Below are 18,657 nucleotides of genomic sequence, written 5' to 3'. Positions count from 1 at the left end.
AAACAAGAATAAACATTGTAAAGAACAACAATAGAGCAAGACTAAGGAGACACTGAGGAAGCCATTAGAAAAGTCACATGGATAGCATGTCCATGAGTCTCTGAGCGAGTCTCAACATGATCTACTGAAAGAACTTCCAAGACCCACCAAAAGTATATCTAGGGCATTGCTGGGCCGACCAGAAATAGCATAGAAATTGAAGAAATATAAAGGAAAGTAGAAAACAATGATGGTGGTGCACCAGCAGAGAGTGTGCCTATTGAGGATAGAAAAATAAATGGTGGCAGTGAAGATGTAGAGCAAAGTGTAAATGCAAGGAAAGTAGTGGGGATACGATGGTGATCAAAGTGAGGAAACCTTGTTAGGGCAGTTAGGGGAGAGGGCATATTAAAAGCAGGAAAAAAGAAAGGAACAAAACAAGAAGTATGAGAAGGACATGAAGAAGCAGTACTCAACAAGGGACTACACAATCATTTCCATGCAGCTACAACTGAAGCTGCTAGAGAACATAGGTGGGACTGGTTGAAGAAAGGAACACTTAAAAAGAAGATGGAGAGTACTATATGAGCAATGCAAGACCATGCTTTGGCCACAAATTTTAGGGTCAATCTTAGAAATGAGCAAGTGTTTCCATTGTGCTGAATTTGTAATGGATTTGTTGAAACTGTTGCCTAAAAGATGAGTGAATGCCCCTCGACTTTCCCCAAACCATTATAAGTTGTGGCAATATGATGAGATAAGAAAAGTGCTGCTTTGGAAACTGAGTGAAAAGTGGGGGTTAGAGAAAGACAGGACATGGTATGAGCACAGACCACAGAGAGTGACTGAGCCAGACACTTGCAAAATTGTGTGTGATTTCCTAATCGAAATGGACCAGGTGCCTGAGCACAACAAACCAGACTTAGTGGTGGTGGACAAAGTAAATTACATCTGCAGTATAATTGATGTTGTGGGATTTGGGAAATAGGGCACATTTCCCCACCTTATTTTGTGATTTAGGAGAGATTTTTGAAAAACAAGGATTTCAACTGTCAATATTAAAAAGGGTGTAACAAAACACTGTAATGTCTTTAATCTGTCACTCTACCAATTCTACATTCTGCTATTGAAGAGCGCTTGGGGTATTTATTTACCTTGCGAAATGCAACTGATGTCAACAACCCTTTAATTCTTGCTGCCAGAAGGGTTGACATGAAGAATGATCCCTGGTAGAAAAGTTTGTATAAAACTGACAGAAAGAATAATGTCACTGCCAGTACATAGCTTTTCCATTTTGGTTCCTCATTGCTTGTATATACTATCAGCTTACTGAAAACATCAAAATAACAGGTCGGTAATATATCACACAGCAGTTAACATATATGTTAATGTTCAAGACAGTATTTAACAAAATAAGGATTAGCCTAACATCAACCATCACCCATGCTAACAACTTACTGAACATCACAAGGTTTAAAACATACCTTATGCCTGAAGTATAAAACAGCATCTTATTTTTTGGCAAATTTTTTAGGTTAAAAGATCAACAATTATGCCAACACATGGGTATTATATTTACTAATTTGAGTATATATGCTAAAAACAAAATTTCTTTGGATTCAAGAATCATGAAGTCACAATCTGTCATCCCAATAATACTGTTGTTAAGTTCCAAGTTGTTTAATTTGTCCACAGATTGGAATGTTAGAATTGTTGATAGGGCTTAGCCCCTGGTCAGCACTACTCAAATAGACCTATGATTAAAAGCATTCTAGCCATGACCATCCAACCTTATTTTCTGAAGGTGTACTCAAGACTATATTAGCCAATGTGATTGTTTTTATAAAGATGATAAGGTGTGATTTGAGGGGAATTTGGCTGCTATTTCTAGCAGGCAAAGAGACACTGTAGCAGTACCTTTATTGGCTCATAATCTTAGAATCTAAAACCAGTGCATACTCTCACATGAAAGAGGTTCAGTTGAGATACTTAGAAGTCAAGCAATTTGATCCTCACCAACAAAGTCCACACACACACACACACACACACTTCTCAGCTTTACTGTACTTCTTCAAAAAAAATGAAGATGCCTCAAGTCATTTGACCTATTATAAATAGCAGCAAAATCCATCTTAAATCACCACACAACATTGTGTGTGTGTGTGTGTGTGTGTGTGTGTGTGTGTGTGTGTGTGTGTGTGTGTGTGTAAGTGCATGTTTGAATATAATTAAATGAGTGTATAACAAACATGGAAATAAAAATCAACATATTCCCTCTGATCTGTGTTAGCATAAAATAATGAGTGTGTAAAGCCCATTTTCATTTTTCCAGCAAAAAAGCATAGAATAGGTGCTTATATGAGCTTATATCTTTTTAAATTTATTTGGATACACTTTCTACCTCTGACACACACAACCAAATGTTTAATTGAGTGTACTTTCTTCCTATAAAGCATTCAACCAGCCATAAAATAAAGAGTGGTAGCTGGGCTTTGTTAAACAGGTAAACTGGAGTAAGAAATTTATAATTACTGTTTCTTGTAAACTGAATGAAGTAAGATTTTGAACTCATGACTAAGATGTGATTGGTGGCAAGCAGTTCAGATCTTAACCACACAGCTTTTATTCTGCGTCGCTGTCGCTGTCGTTTAATGTCCACCTTCACAAGAGCCGGCCAGACAGAAGCCTGCACCAGACTCCTGTGACTGTTTTAGCAGGAGTCTTAAAGCTGGATGCCCTTCCTAACACCAACCACTCATAAAAGGAAAAGAAACAAAGAAAATAAATAAATATACAGTGCAAGAGAAGAAAGAATACAAACTCAAGTATGACAGGTCCAGCAAAGAGTGCAATATCAAAGCCTATCTTCAGTAGCCATGCACAGCCCAGTTCGCTGAAGTAGACTCTCAGGAGAACTTTCTTCAGAGATACAGGCTTTTTGTTCTTCATTTTGTAAGCTGTCACATCTTCGGGCACTTTTGTTTCAATATTTTGTCTGGACATAAAGAGACATGAGAAGTAGTCATCAATATGATAAAAGGTCAAGCCACATGTAATTTTCTTGTTGTTTGCTGATTTTTTGCTATAGAAATGAGAAAGGACAAGGTAGTGACAGTGATGAGAGAGGTGGAAGAGAGGCAAAGAAAAGCATTACAAAAAGAGGCTGGCTGGATAGACAGACAAACAGACAGATAGAGAAACAGACAGATAGAGAAACAGATAGACAGATGTGTGTGTGTTTGTGTGTGTTTGTGTGTGTGTGTGTATATATATATGGAAAGAGAGAGAGAGATGACAGATAGATAGATAGATAGATAGAGAGAGAGATAGATAGAGAGATAGATAGATAGATGGATGGATAGATAGATGGATGGATAGATGGACAGACAGACTGACAGACAGGCAGGCAGGCAGGCAGACAGACAGACAGACAGACAGACAGACAGACAGACAGACAAATAGATAGTTAGTAGCATATGTATATGCATGTATGTGTAGCCACTCTTGACACCATGGACCTAGTCCTAGATGAAGAATTCAGAGTTTAAGTTCAAATTCATTTGAGCATTGTTACATGTTTTCTATACTGAGCATATCTAGCTCTCAAAACTATTGTCTGTATATATATATATATATATATATATATATATATATATATATATATACATATGCTACCCAGCAGTGAAACATGGCAGAAACCAAGGCTGCGATTTAAGGACTGTGTCAAGTCTTCATTAAAGGCCAGTGATATGCAGGACACTGACTGGGAGAACAATGCCTGTCATCACCACAGATGGAGGAAGCTGGTTAAGGAGGGGGGTTGGCACCTTTGAGAGAGCACGTATTCTGCATGAAGAATTTCAGGGTGCTGCTCGAAAGCGCACTGCTGTTGTAGCGAATGGGGAAAGCTTGGTCTGCAATGTTTGCAGTCGTGTATGCTTGTCAAGAGCAGGGCTCGTTAGCAAAATATAAGTTAGTCCTAGAGCGCACAATGTTCCTGAAGGTTAACAATGGTCTTCCTCGGTCACGAGTGGACGACCATCACACACACACACACACACACACACACACACACATATATATATATATATGTAAGCAAAAATTTAGATTCAGATGAATATGGAACTTAAGCTGAGGCACCAGAATTTAGTATGGTATTATCCATACAATTTCAAAATAAGGTATTAGAATCAAAATTAGCAACAAGGATATTCAGAGGTAATGCCATACGATCGTTTCATGCAACTTCATCTAAATGAACAATGCAGTCATTACATCAATTTAAAATGCAGAGCAATCCTCAGCTGCACAAAGACATAAAATTTAATTAAACTAGAATAGATGGACACATTAGTATAATTATACCTAAAATCTCCATGAAGTTAAGGAGACAGACAAAGAACATGTTGTCTCCACTTCAGCATAGAAGTTACTAAATTATCAAGAAGACTCTGCTTGTCACTGATTTTATTTGTTTTTATGGGGTCAGTTTTAATTTATAGACTAATTTATCAAATCCTTGTATATCTAAGGCTGAGAGAATAAAGGGTAGTATCTATTAGGGGTAGAGCTGAGGGAGCAGACAGAAATCATAGTTGGTATAGTCATAAAAATCGAGATTTATTAGAAGCAAATATCATGAGGTTTGGTAAAAAAAAAAACTTAAATCAAGATGTTAGCTGACAACTAAGGGGGTCGCCCACTAGCAGACGATTGATAATGAAACAAGGGGCAGTCTTATCATGTAGTACTATAGTTAAATAATTTAAACAATGTTGCTATATTGTATACAGTTAAAGTTTAGAGCTATTCAGAGGGTTATTAAGAAGAATATTATAACAAAAGGATAGAAATGTATGAATACTTTTAGGTATATACAAAACTTTAACCACAATAGAGGGATGAAAAAAAATTATCCAGAAATAGTTTAATATTTATACAGATTGTACACTTAAATATTAACTCATCAAATGGTATCTGTGAATATTGATTAATTGGTACGTAGTGGTATTAATAAAGGAGTATTGAGGTAAAAGAACATGCTAATTATATATTGGAGATTTTAGGTATAAATATACTAATGTGTCCATTTATTCTAATTTAATTAAATTCTATGTCTTTGTGCAGCTGAGGATTGCTCTGCATTTTTAAATTGATGTAATGATTACATTGTTCATTTAAATGGAGTTGCATGAAACGATCGTACTGCATTACCTCTGGATATCCTTGTTGCTTATTTTCAAATAAAAATAAGGCCAAACATACTGAATACATTTGACTTTTTCTTGATTCCAGGCTGTAAGAAATTTGGTAGAAAAATATTTGATATTGTCACGTGGATTCAGTTGATAGAGGTCAGCTTCAGTCAAAGTATTTTTAAAAGCTTTGCTAATGAGTCTGGAACGAGAAAAAAAAGGGGAAAGAAAGATCTTTGGTAATGAGTCTGGAACGAAAAAAAAAAGGGAAAGAAAGATCTTTGGTAATGAGTCTGGAACGAAAAAAAAAAGGGAAAGAAAGATCTTTGCTAATAAGTCTGGAACGAAAAAAAAAAAGGGAAAGAAAGATCTTATAGAATAGTCCAATTTTATTTTTTCATCTTCAACTTATCTAATTGATAATAACAATTATTGTAAAGGTGTGGTATAATTAAAAGTGTCACTTCTGAATATATGATACAAACAAATGGGATGCTGTTTAGAAGACTGTTTCTGAGAACCTCTTCATAATAGTCGCTGCTGGGACAAACGAGTGGCTGACTATTCCAGTTCACCTGAGCACTCCATTGACCACCTCTCACTCTCTTGATGTTCCAAACACTACAAACCCCAACGTGCTCTGCAAACATAAAGACAAAGCAACTTATTGACACCTCTTCCATTATCTTAACTGGAGACCTTAATGAATAATTCACATTTTTATAAATAAAATTATTTTCCCCATTGATACATCAGCAAACATCTTTCTCCCCCAGATTACTCCTGTCTTGCTCTTCCTCTCCCACTGAAACAATATATATATATATATATATATATATATATATCAGTTCTAAGCAATTTTAAGGGAAAGGGTTTAATCTTTGATTAAAGGTCTGCTCAATCAGGGCTGACCAGGGGCTAAACATCAGACACATACCAACTAGAGAACCTCTATGCAATTGTTTCACTTACTAGGAATAGCAGCCAAATCTCCTACAAATCACATCCAACTATCTTAAATAAGAAGTAAAACAGATAATATACTAATTGATATATTATATCTGAAAAGTGTTCATAGATATTTTAAAACATTTCATTATAATTTTACGGTGTTATACCTCAGACTCCAGCTTAATGAAAAAAATAATTATACTCATTCTTAATAAATTTTATTTTATTTTCAAAATCAATGATAGTTTTTTAGAAGAAATCTAGTCACAAAAAAGATTATTGGTTATGCCTCAATTTTATAATGTGTTTTTTATACTTACGGAGTGATCCAATGATATGTGATGAGGGATAGGAAAGATGCTTCCAGCTCTGGATTTGGTTTCTGCAAATACAGACAAATAAATATTATCTTTTTACAGAAGTATAAGTTTATAAAACTGTGCACATTTTCCCAATGCCAAATAAAATATCTACATACAAATTCTCTCATTTTTCAGTCAGTGGATTGTAGCCATGCCAGAGCACTTTCAAGGGATTTACTCAGTTATATTGACACCAGCAACACATTGTCTTATTTCAGTCTGGTTCTTATTTCAGTCAATCATTTTTATTTATCACTTAGCTAAGTGTTAAAGACAACTCCACATACACTGCTTTAACACAAGAAAGAAGGAAGCTTCTATGCGGTCTTTTGTCCTATTAGTAGGGGCAGCCTAATTACCTCTATTCACACACACACACACCTCTGAGTCAGTTCCTAATTTGAGTTATTGTGCTACTTGATGGGTCAAAGGACCATGTCTTCCTTTTCTGTTCTATTTTTAATATGATTACTATACCTGGATGCCCTTCTTAACACCAACTAGTTTATAAAGGGTACAGGGTGCATTTTATTGTGCCTTCAGCTTTAGAAAGGTCATCATATCTTCTGCCAGATTAAAGGGTCCTCTCAGCTCTATGTTGTCTCTGTTCATTCACTAATAATAGGTACCATGGTAAAATGGTAACTCATCCGAAGCCTGGCAGTTCCAAGGCATTGATTTTCATCAATGAAAATTCAAGTAATGTGGAATTGAGTTCAGCTGTTAATACACACATATACAAATAGATATAGATATGCATATAAATGCAATACTAGGTGTCTTGTTGAGATGGAATGGCAATGTTCTGAGTCATTTTTCAATATATCAGACTGAAGCCCAGTCAAACCGTCCAACCCATGCCAGCATGGACAACAGGTGTTAAATGATGATGATGATGATTATGAACACCTTTACTGTATAAAATATCTCCAATAAAACAAGATATTTATACAAACACTTAGGGTTTTCAGTGTAGGTAAATCTGAAATATTGGTTGCTTTTGTTATTTAGCCCTAGGGTCAACTTTGATCAGTACTGACTAGCCATCTATTTTTGATGGTATAATGTATTTAGGACTAAGTTAGCTAACATCCCGTTCCATTCTTTAAGATGATATAAAAGAAATTTGGTTGTTATTTCTAGCAAGTAAAGTGATACCTTCCCATTGGCTCTTGTTATAGTCATCTTGCTTCCCCCTCTTCCTTTTGGTCAGTCTTTATTGTGTTGACATTCCAGCCATCCCCATCCTTTCATTTTGTGCTACAAGTCTTAGAGAAAATGTATAGTGCTGATCTTCAAAAATGCTAAAGAACTTATGAGACAAAAAACGATTTTATTTATTTGAAATTTCTTGGTTTATTACATTAAGTACGTTAGTGTCCACTTTAGTATCCTAAGGTTAAAGAAAATTTTTAAAAAATATAAAAATATAAAATATGACATAAACTAACCCTTTGTAATGCTTTCTTGTCATATTTGTGTGGCACTTCAGCAAAGCAATGGAACACAATCTCCAATACTATGAATGTATAGCGTGCAAGGAATACGTTGAAGTGTAGAATATCAGTTTCATATTGCTGTAACATGAGACAGAGAGAAAGGTCATATTTAGGTTACCTGTGTGTCAGTGTTTTAGTGGGTGTGCGTGTGTGTGTGTGTGCATGTTTGTGCGTGTGTGTATGTTTCTTCTTTGAGTTTTATTTCAGGTCTTCTTGAGAGAATCCAAGCCAGTTGCTAACAAAGTGACAAGATTTTCTGAGTTAAGAGAGTTCCTGGTGTTTGTAAGTATGCAGTTGAGTTGGTGTGTTGGTTGAACTGTTGATGTACACATAAAAGTGTGTGCATCTATTCACATGAGAATCTCAGATGGAGATGTATGTACACACAAATAAACAGACAGGTCATTCTGTCATCTACTAATGAAGGCAAGGTGTGTATATATATATATATATACACATTCCTGCTTGAAACATGGATCCATGTCCAAGAAAAGAATATATAAAACATATATAAGAAAAGGAATAAATATTGGACTTATTTCTTTATTTGTGCATCTTTGACTTACAGCTGTTTCTGATATGCATTATAGGTGCTTTCATGGCTCTGTTTACTCAATCAGTCAATTGATTGAAAAAAATCGAATGACCTTAGCAAATACTGTCATCTTTGGAGTCCATGCATCAAGTAGTAAGTTACATGAAAACAAAAACAAAAGCAACACAAACATGGAAAGAGGAGTGAGGAGAAAGGAAAGAAAAATACCAAAAAAAAAAGAATAAACAGGAGAGAAACAAAGAGAGAGAGAGAGTCAACCAATGGGATAGAAGTTGGTGCCATTGTATTTATAAAGGAGCTAGCTCATCTCTCTTAAACTATTGTATCAGATCAGGGTGTTGAAATTTGATATCCACCACCTCCAGTGGTCAGTTAAATAAAAAGTACCCACTACACTCTCAGAGTGGTTAGTGTTAGGAAGGGCATCTTGCTGTAGAAATCTTGTCAGATCAGATTGGAGCCTGGTGCAGTCTCCTGGCTTGCCAGTCCTCAGTCAAACTGTCCAACATATGCTAATGATAATAAGGATAGTGACATTGTCAATTTTTTTAAAGACCAACTTTATCTGAGATAAAACATGTCTTCTGGGGCAAGAGCCTTTTTGGTGAACCTTACCTTTAATATGACTTTGTTGTAACATAGAATGGTACTGGTCAACAAAGAAAGTAACCAGTAAATGAACAGAACTCCTGATGTTACAGTACCAGCCTGGCGTTCAAGTTGCATGAGAATCATTGCAGATAACTACAAATAAAGAAGGAAGAAAAGCATAAAGTTTAGTTGCTGACATGATTGAATAAGAGAGAGATGGGGGGAAATGAAGAGAGTAAATGAATGAGGAAATTAACAACTGATAAGTTCTGAAAAGACCTTCCTTTCAGGAGTTACGGATTATAGATTTTCTTATTCACTCAGAGATCATATAAATTATAGGTAATTTTATTGCAAACATTAAAATAATTCTTTCTTATTTCCTTTACAACATACAACTAAGGACACTTGTTTAGAGCTGTCTCCTTCAGTAGCAAAGCTGATGAATTCGCAGTCCACCCTGGATGATGCTCTTATGAGGGCAGCACTTGAATTTCTGCTGTATGAAATAACATAACCCTTAGGGGACCTAGTGAGGTGGGATGGAATCAACCCAAAGGCTGTCTCTGGCATCACACACTCTAGCTATGCCCTGGACTCTATAAACCTTTAATACTATATTTTGGACCTTTTCATTTTCCATTTCCCTGAGAATGCATTTTTCATTTATGCATAAACATGCAATTCTCCAATTATCTCCCTTCCATTATATTATCGAAGATAATTAACATCCACAAGTGAATTAACCCAGGAAACTCCTGAAGTCTTTCATGTAAGGCCATATTTGTGAGCATACAGTTTGGTTGACTCACAGTTATTGTAAAAGACACTTGCTTAAAATGCCATACCGTGAGACTGAACCTGGAGCATCATGATTGTGAAGTGAACTTTTGAACCATCTGGTCATCCACACTGTATCCAGCGTGTGTGTGTGCGTGTGTGTGTGGGTGTGTGTGCGTGTGTCTGTGTGCATGTATGTGTGTGTGTGTGTGCACGCACGCATGTGTGTTTGCATATGTGTGTGTGTGTGTGTGTGGTTTGATCATTCATTTAACAGCTATTCTCCTATGCCACTATGGCTTGAATGAGAATCGATTTGGAGGCAAAAGGTCTCAAAAAAGAGTGATAGTAGGGGGTACTCCAGAAACACAGACATCTTGATAGGGGAGAAATAAGAAAGGAGTGGTGGTAAAATATGCACAAGCCCAGTATTATTCTTTCCTTCACAGGCAGTTTGATGTTTCTGTCGTTTCCTCTCTTCAGAACATCTCTTTTGTCCTTGTGTTTACTATGACTGTCATACAAGTCAAATATGATACCTTCTTCTACAGCCTGATTAACTTGTAGTAACGCCGTGCGCATGCGTGGAATTAAACAAGCAAGCTTTCCCACTTAATTCTATCTTTTTCTTGCTGGCCAGCAATAGAGCATGGACATGTCAAGCAGTGTCTCCAACATTCCAACCTGGAGACAGTCTCTTTACGTGTATAGCTGTCACTCTCCATCTTTCGGACTTACACTCGACAGCTCGCTCACATCTACATATCAACGTCCCAACAACTATGCTCACACACACAGAAGCTGTAACAACAAGAGCTAAAGATGTATATATTTACCACCTGAAGAAATGTTGTATAAGTTGATAGACTGGAGTTCAGCGTATCGTTATATTCTTTAATTTTATATAGGAAAGTCAGGTATACATCTAATGATGTATAACCAACTTTCCTATAAACTATTCAGGTGACAAACCCATACCCTACTTCCCCAGATGTTTTAAGGTACCTCAGTAACTATTTCCAATGAACCGGTTACTTTCCCTGCCTTCATATCCTTAATTGCTCTACCTACCATAGAATTGTTAACTTGATCAGCTGGTCCCTTGCGGGTAAGCTCTCTTTTTCATACTTTTTCCTCTTTCCTCAATCACTCATACTGCTGTTTCCATGCTTTTCTTTTCAGTATTGTTAAAGGAAAGTGCATCACCATCCTTCCAAACACACTCGTCCATGATAACGTCTCAGCTTTTTCCGTGGTAACTGCCTTGCAATTCCAAACCCCTTGTGCTTCTGGTTCCCATATAGTAAAATCTGTGTGAAGCTCATACTTTCTGTTTTTCCCTTAGTTAAGTACACATCGATGCCTCGTCTCTCTTCCCACTAGGAGGGGTTTCAACCATGTTTCGTGGTCTTCAACCACAACAGCTCCTTTATAGGATCCAGTTAGCTCACGACATCATCAGGAGGAACCAGTTTCGGCCCCTACTCCTCTACTGTTTTCACAGTAGAGGAGGACACATTGATGCCTAGTCTCTCTCTTCCCACCACTTGGTATTACTTTCTGCTATCCTATTTCTCCCAGTCTCCCAATCTTACAGAAAATTATGATGGAGGTTTTAAAACAATTTAACATTTTGTTGTTGCCTTACTTGCCAATTATTTGTAAATGAAATAAGAACATGCAAAATAAAAAAAAAAAACAATTAACAAACCCATTACAATACTTACATAAGTAATAATCTGGAATATACTTGCAATATAGTCCACTGCTGTAAGGTGAGCATTTTCATAGTAAATACTCATTATTAAATCACAAAGGACAAATACAGCCAGGAGGAAGCTTAAAAGCTGTAAAATAAAGGGACAAAACTACAAAAATAAGTTAAAGAGATTGAAATATGATATTTGATCAAGAAAATATTTTAGCATTTGGAAAACATGATCTTATTCTAAAACCAATTGCAATTAAGATATTTTATAGCAGTGATTTTCAATTCCTCCTCAGCTTCATGTATTTTGCTATTTACACCAGGCACGGGTAACCTTTTTTTTGAGAAGAGGGCCACATGAGACATGGATCATCATCAGGTGGGCCACACTTAATAAAATTCAACTCATTTTTTTTAGGCATGCCATTCATAAAGTTTTGCAGGTCGTCCTTGATTGATTCACATCCTTATTCATATATAAAAGAAATGCTAGCAAAGAAGTACAGAAAAAAAGGGAACAACTCTTTTATTGCTAAGGTTTAGCATGAAAGAATTTCAGAATGAATACTTAATTTTTAGGGGAGACATATTCATGCCCTACCCCAGAAATTTATACACCAAGGCAGTAAATTTAGTCTTTATTCAGAATCAATATATTATAGAATATAACTTGAACTAGTACTTAGTTGGTACTTTATTTTATCGACTTTAATCGACAGACCTTAGCAAGATTTGTACTCAGAACATAGAATGCTGTAATTAAATGTCATAGACATCCTGAGTCTGCCAATCCAATATTGGGACAATAAAAAGAGTTAGAAAGTTTTACATTGTTTTTGACAAACCTTGATTTTGTGAATTTAGAAATTAAGATCTAACCAGAAAATACATATTGTATATTTGTTACAAAAGAATATTATGAGAGAGAGAGAGAGAGAGAGAGAGAGAGAGAGAGAGAGAGAGAGAGAGAGAGAGAGAGAAGAGGGAGTGAGTGAGTGAGAGAGAGAGAATTAAAATATTGGTTGAAAGAGAAGTAACTATGCAGATTAGCAGGCAAAATGAGGGATAGGCATGTTGTGGAGGGAGGTGGTAACAGTGATAGATAAGCGAAAATAAACAAACCCCAATGACTCTTTATCTTGATGCATAATATCACACCCACACAGACATTGATTTGGTAAGAATGATCTGGGTTTGAAGTGCTTAATACAAGCAAAGTTCAACAGTGGCCTGCTACATTGGAGTATCCTTGTGATGTTAGCAGGACTCAGACAACTCAATACTATATAGATGACGATGCATGTGTGTGTGTGTGTTACATCATCATCATTTAACGTCTGTTTTCCTTGCAAGCATTGGTTGGATTGGATGGATTTACAAGATCCAGAAAGTTGCAGGGCTATGCTGAGTTCCAATGTCAGCTTTGCCATGATTTTTATGGCAGGGTACTCTTCCTAATATTAACCCATATCACAGTGTGTTCTGGGTGCCTTTTTTTTTTAATCCCCTGTTAGGTTGCTAGGTAGCTTGCAAAACAGAAAAAGGACAGGGAAAAAAAGAAAAGAAAAGGGAACAGCTTCAGCTATTATTATTCCACTACCAGTGCCTCCATGATTCAACCAAACAACCAGCTTCAACCCCACGCAATCACAACAGTTACCTTCACCCCACTCTCGACCAAAGCAACTATTTTCACATACCTCACTCTACCACAATCACCTTCAACAACAATAACTAGTCTCAACTATACAATTCCTCCAATCGAGGTTGTTACCACCACCACCACCACCACCATGACCCACAAGAACAACAACAACAGCATCAGCATGGAAATGGGAAAAAAAAACAGCTTTTTACTTACAGTTTTTAAAATGCTGAAAAATGTGATATGCCTAGATTTTCCACGAGTTGTGATGAGGTAATATGAGTAGTAAGGCAGTGTGAGAAACAACCAACCACAAGGTATCCATACAAGAACTGTTTTTTGAAAGCAGTCGGTGAACTGGGGCCAAGAACCATTGTTTGAACTCCATGTCAATGAGGAATTCTGAAGAGGAAACATAAATAAATAAATAAATTCCAGCACGTCCTTCAAAAAATATGAAAAATGTAAAGGGATGTAAGTTATGTCTTTGAATGGAAATAACTCAGTAAGTGAATCTAGTCATTGTTAAATAATAAATTTTTTAAATGAAGACTGAACTAAGTACTTGGAGTCAATATGAATGAATTAATAATCTTTTAAGATGGCTGCAAACCAATGAGTAAAGGAACAAAATGCTGTCCCTTTTTATGCTAATGTTTCACACTTGCTGGTTACAATTGATTCCCAAGCAGTGTTTATGTTTTCAAAACAAGTGACACCACTGGATTGAAAGGTGCTACCCAGGTGTCAAAAGCAGAGCGATATCTATTTATCACAGGATGACAGGAATACACATTTGTTATGTTTGTTTGTGAATTTTTAATGTCTTAGTCTTGTTATTCTGAGTTGTCCTTCATTCTAATGAAGTTTCTGGAAACTACTTAGACTTTAAGCACATTACACTGTTTGAAATGATGGCACCTTTTTCCTATTTTTCACAGATTTTAGTGATGCTTGGTACTTTAGATAAAAGTTTAAGATTTTCGGTTCAACTGACTGAATCATAACACAAAGGATGGATACCTTTTGCCAAAGAAGAATTATCTTTTCTGCTACAATCTTGACAATTTGTTTAATCAAAAGATCTTTCTTAATTGCATACTTTTCTTTTTCTCGTTCAAATAAAATGCATTTTTAGTACGTCCTTGTAAGCTGGCAAAACTTGCTTGCTAAGATCACATGGAGTACCAAATATTGGGCATTCACTATCATGAGACTTTATTGGCTTATGACTCATCACTAAATGTAAACAACACTAAATTTAACATGATCATTAATTTTAATACAATAGCCTAAAGTCAAGGTAGGAAGCAGAAAACTTCACACACATACGACATATGTCCACACAATGACCATTGCAGCAACACTGGAAAGAATTTTGCATTCCCATTCTTTTTATAGTCAATGCAGAACCTCAAGATATTAGTCAATTGTATTGAAACTTGCCATGCAACCTCTTAAAGATACTATATTTAATAGTTTTGCATTCTGCTATGTAGAAATATGTATTCATTACAACATATAATGCATGACATCCCAAATTCGACCAAAAATAGCAATCTTTAAATTTTTTAATTGCATTGCGGAGCCTGAAAATAATATTTAATCGCAAAGTTCTTTATGCACCTTTCTTTTAACCCTAATTCACAACAAAATATCGATTCTTGGTTACCAATTTTGAAAGTTCTATTTTTCACTCTCCCCTCTATTAGACTGTATCAAGTTTTATATATATATGTATATGTATATGTATATATATATATATATATATATATATATATATATATATATATATATATATACTTGAAAGTCTATGAGAATTACTTGATACAGTTTTTCAAGTGTACAGATGATTTTTTTTTTTAATTATTTTTTAAAAAATATGCTCTGAAATCTATTACGAGGATGTTACTAACGTTTTTAGAAGGAAGTTTTTTGTTTCTAGCGTGTGAGTGCTTTTGTTTAACCTTTTCAAGCCCACATGTTCCGTACATATAGATATCATCATCATGATACATGTCCGTTTTCCATGTTGTCAAGGGTTGGACAGTTTGACAGGGTCCAACAGGCCAGATAACTCTGTCAAGCTCCAATGTCCCGTTTGCTATGGGTTCTGTGAATGGATGCCTTTCCTAACCTAAAACATTGTTGCTCAGAGTTTCGTGCTTAGATAAATCCAACCAGTCAATGGATGATATAATAACAAACTCTTCACATGAGACAGAATCAGCATTACAGTTACTATACACATTCTACAAAGTATTATCCTATTTAGTTAGGCTAACGATAACATATTTAATGCAGGGAAGCATTAAAAAAAGCTAACTAAAATACTCCCTGCATTTAATATGTTAACATTGATTAGGGTATCAGCCTTCAAACCTATTGGATGGTGTGTCTAAGTTATAGTTGCATAATTTAAACATAAATTATGCAAGGCTGAGAACAGATAACCTCAAAATTTTAAATGACCTTTATAACATGTCAGTATTGCGCAATATAAGGTTTAAAGAGAGGAGAAAGAACAGTGATTAAATGAGAAGAGGTAAAAGAATGAGAGGATAGAGGGGACAGCGGGAGGGAAAGAGATTAATTAGGAGAAAAATAGAGAATAGAGAGAGAAAAAGCTAGAGAGGGTGTGATGAAGGTGAGGAAAACAGAAAGTAGACTGAGTGAACAAAACGATAGACAGATAAATAGAAATGCATACCCTGACATACATATGGAGCAATATGTGATTATTGTTTCTGACAATGCAATAATAGCCAAGACTGATTTAAACCTCTTTGGGTGATCATTGCACTTATCAAGGATTTTCACCACATCTGAGTGTCACCAGTTTGAAGACCTGCATCAAATGTGTGACATGCAAAATCAAAAAGGTGGGGGTTGGTTGTGACAGCAGCAAAAAACTTTCGTTCTCGTGTAGATGCACTAATTGTCCAAAAGGGTGGCCATATTGAGTGATAAATGTTCTTGTTGTAATAAATGTCTACTACCATTATTTTAGTATTTATAACCATTTTAATGCATTGTAAAAATTGTCTCAATTTATCTTCAAGTCCCTATACATGTATGTATATATATATATATATATATATATATATATATATATATATATATATATATATATATAATATATATAAATATATATATATTATATATATAAATATATATATATTATATATATATATATATATCTCATCATCATCATTGTCATGATCTAATGTCTGTTTCCAATACTGGCATGGGTTGAATGGTTTGACAGGAGTTGGCCAGCTGAAGAACTGCCCGGGCTCCATGTCTGTTTTGGCATGGTTTCTCTGGCTAGATGCCCTTCCTAACACCAACCGTTTTACAGAATGTACTGGGTGCTTTTATGGGGCACCAGCACTCATGAGCCTGCAAGCTAAGGATCACTCACCTGAAGAGGGTTGTAGGGGACATGCCTGTATGCATGGACAACCATGATTTTACTTAGCTTGTCATGTCTCTTCAAGCACAGCAAATAGCCAGAAGACTCGGTCCCTTGTCAGCCCCTCTGTGAGGCCCTATGTCTGAAGTTCCTTTCTCACCACTTTGTCTTTCTGGTTCTACTCCTTTCACATGTTCGCTCCACAGTTAGAGATCATCACCTCTTGATGCAACTGTCCTCATCCATAAACATCTCACAACCATTCCAGTGCAGTCTTCTCTCTTGCAGACTACATCTGATGCCTCATATACCCAGTTTATCTCTCAAATCACTTACACTGTTGCCTATGCACACTGACATTACCCATCCAGTGGAGAATACTGGCTTCATTTCTTTCAAGCCTTTGCATATTCTCAGTATTCACAGCCCGTGTCTCACTGCCACTGGAAATTGGAAATTTTTTTTGGTATCATAATATTTATTCACCAGTAAGAAAGAATCAACTGGGATTTTCCCTAACTCTCTACACAACAGTATGTGCACATAATTGTGGAGGTTCACATATTTTGATGCCAAAATTCAGTCCATGGTGTTGTAAGTTTATGAGGTGGTAGATTCATAAGTCTGTGTGTATATGTATTCCATGGATCATGTGCTGTCATGAATTCTGTGAACCATGTGGTGTCATGAATATGTTTAATGCACATGTATCTGTTCAATGAAGGAATCCAGCATAAGTTTAGGGAGGCATGTGTCTTTTATACACAATATTCATATAATGCATATAATTGGTGTCCAGAGAAAAAAACTTATTCAGGTTGGAGTGGTGGCAAAGTGGGTGGGGGATCATGCATGAAATTTTGAAGTATGAATACCATAACATCAACAATGAATGCTTTTAACATAAGAGAATCAACCTTCTTCCCTTCAGGCACAAGCAACAATTCTCACACACACACACGCACGCACGCACACACGCGCACACACACACACACACACACACACACACACAATCATATCAAAATAACGGAATGTAATATTGACTGGTAGATATGATAATCAAGATATTCAGAGAAATGAATTCATAGAAAGATATACAGATAAATAAGTACATTGGATAAAATATTTTAGCTCAACAAATATACAGACAGATTACGGCTTGAGAAGTACATAGATGGACAGACAAGGTGACGGATAAACAAACAGATAGACAGTAAGCTAGTGAGACATGTAGCTAGAAAGATAGTTAACTAGATAGAGAGACACACAGGCCAACATCTAAAATGACAGAGAGATTTACAAGCTGACCTCTAAATGGCTATTTAGATATACAGATAAAAAAAAAATACAAACAGACCACTTAGAGGTTTGTTACGGTGAACTAAAGTAAATGTGAGAGAAAAAATAACAAACTCTCTAATATTTACCCAAAGCGGTGACTCACAGAATGCTTGAAAGTTGTCTCCTGCCATAAGCTTGTAGAATATGAGGTGAATGACAGTAAGGAAAAGCACCCAAATGACATAATTGAAAGAGAAGAGAGAGGATGGAGAGGTGAGAGGGGGAGAGGGAGGAGGAAGGAGAGAGAGAGAGAGAGAAATAGTGATAAAGAATAGTGAACAAATGAGAAGAGAGTAGAGGGTGTGGAAAAATGGAACAAAAAAAAAATAGGTTGAAGATTGTGCAATATTGGAAAATGAGGAGAGAGAGAAAGAGTGAAATGAAAAATAAATAAATGGGGTTGGTGTTTAAAGAGAAAGAGCAAGAATTGAAAAGGTGTGGGGAAGAATAGGGAATAGAAAGGCAGAAGAGAGAGAAAAAGAGGAACAGAAAGAAGTAAAGAAAAAGATATAAATAAGGGGCTTTTGGGATCCGAGAAAACAGTAAGAGAGAAAGTGGAAAGAAATAAGAGGTAAAAAGGGGGAAAATGTAAGGAAATGTGGTGAAAAAGGGGAACAGAAAAAGCAAAGAGAGGC

At 36.0% G+C, this 18,657-nt stretch overlaps 1 protein-coding gene across 6 annotated transcripts in view; it reads right to left on the bottom strand.

Moving 5' to 3' along the window:
* The window catches only part of LOC106867121 (multidrug resistance-associated protein 1), a 40,960-nt gene extending 22,642 nt beyond the window's left edge, over positions 1-18,318 (bottom strand). Inside the window, exons 1-9 of one of the 6 annotated variants that reach the window (XR_016237706.1) lie at positions 18,109-18,258; positions 13,483-13,668; positions 11,641-11,760; positions 9,158-9,286; positions 7,939-8,064; positions 6,446-6,507; positions 5,245-5,376; positions 2,801-3,061; positions 1,134-1,308 (exon numbers count right to left, since the gene is read on the bottom strand). Coding sequence is in view for 4 of the 6 variants with exons in the window: in XM_089338692.1 (XP_089194818.1) it covers positions 1,134-1,308; positions 2,801-3,061; positions 5,245-5,376; positions 6,446-6,507; positions 7,939-8,064; positions 9,158-9,286; positions 11,641-11,760; positions 13,483-13,668; positions 18,109-18,153 (1,236 nt within the window). In the remaining 2 variants the exon portion in view is untranslated. Of the gene's footprint in view, positions 1-1,133; positions 1,309-2,800; positions 3,062-5,244; positions 5,377-6,445; positions 6,508-7,938; positions 8,065-9,157; positions 9,287-11,640; positions 11,761-13,482; positions 13,669-18,108 lie in introns of all 6 variants that reach the window. The other 5 variants (XR_016237707.1, XM_089338689.1, XM_089338692.1 and 2 more) reach the window with 5 other exon arrangements.
* Positions 18,319-18,657: the final 339 nt, after the last annotated feature.

This window comes from Octopus bimaculoides, chromosome 20 (genome assembly GCF_046866305.1).
Source record: "Octopus bimaculoides isolate indiv1 chromosome 20, ASM4686630v1, whole genome shotgun sequence".
Taxonomy (NCBI): Eukaryota; Metazoa; Mollusca; class Cephalopoda; order Octopoda; family Octopodidae; genus Octopus; species Octopus bimaculoides.
Note: the sequence above shows the minus strand (reverse complement) of the source record. Positions and strands in the feature narration are given on the sequence as shown.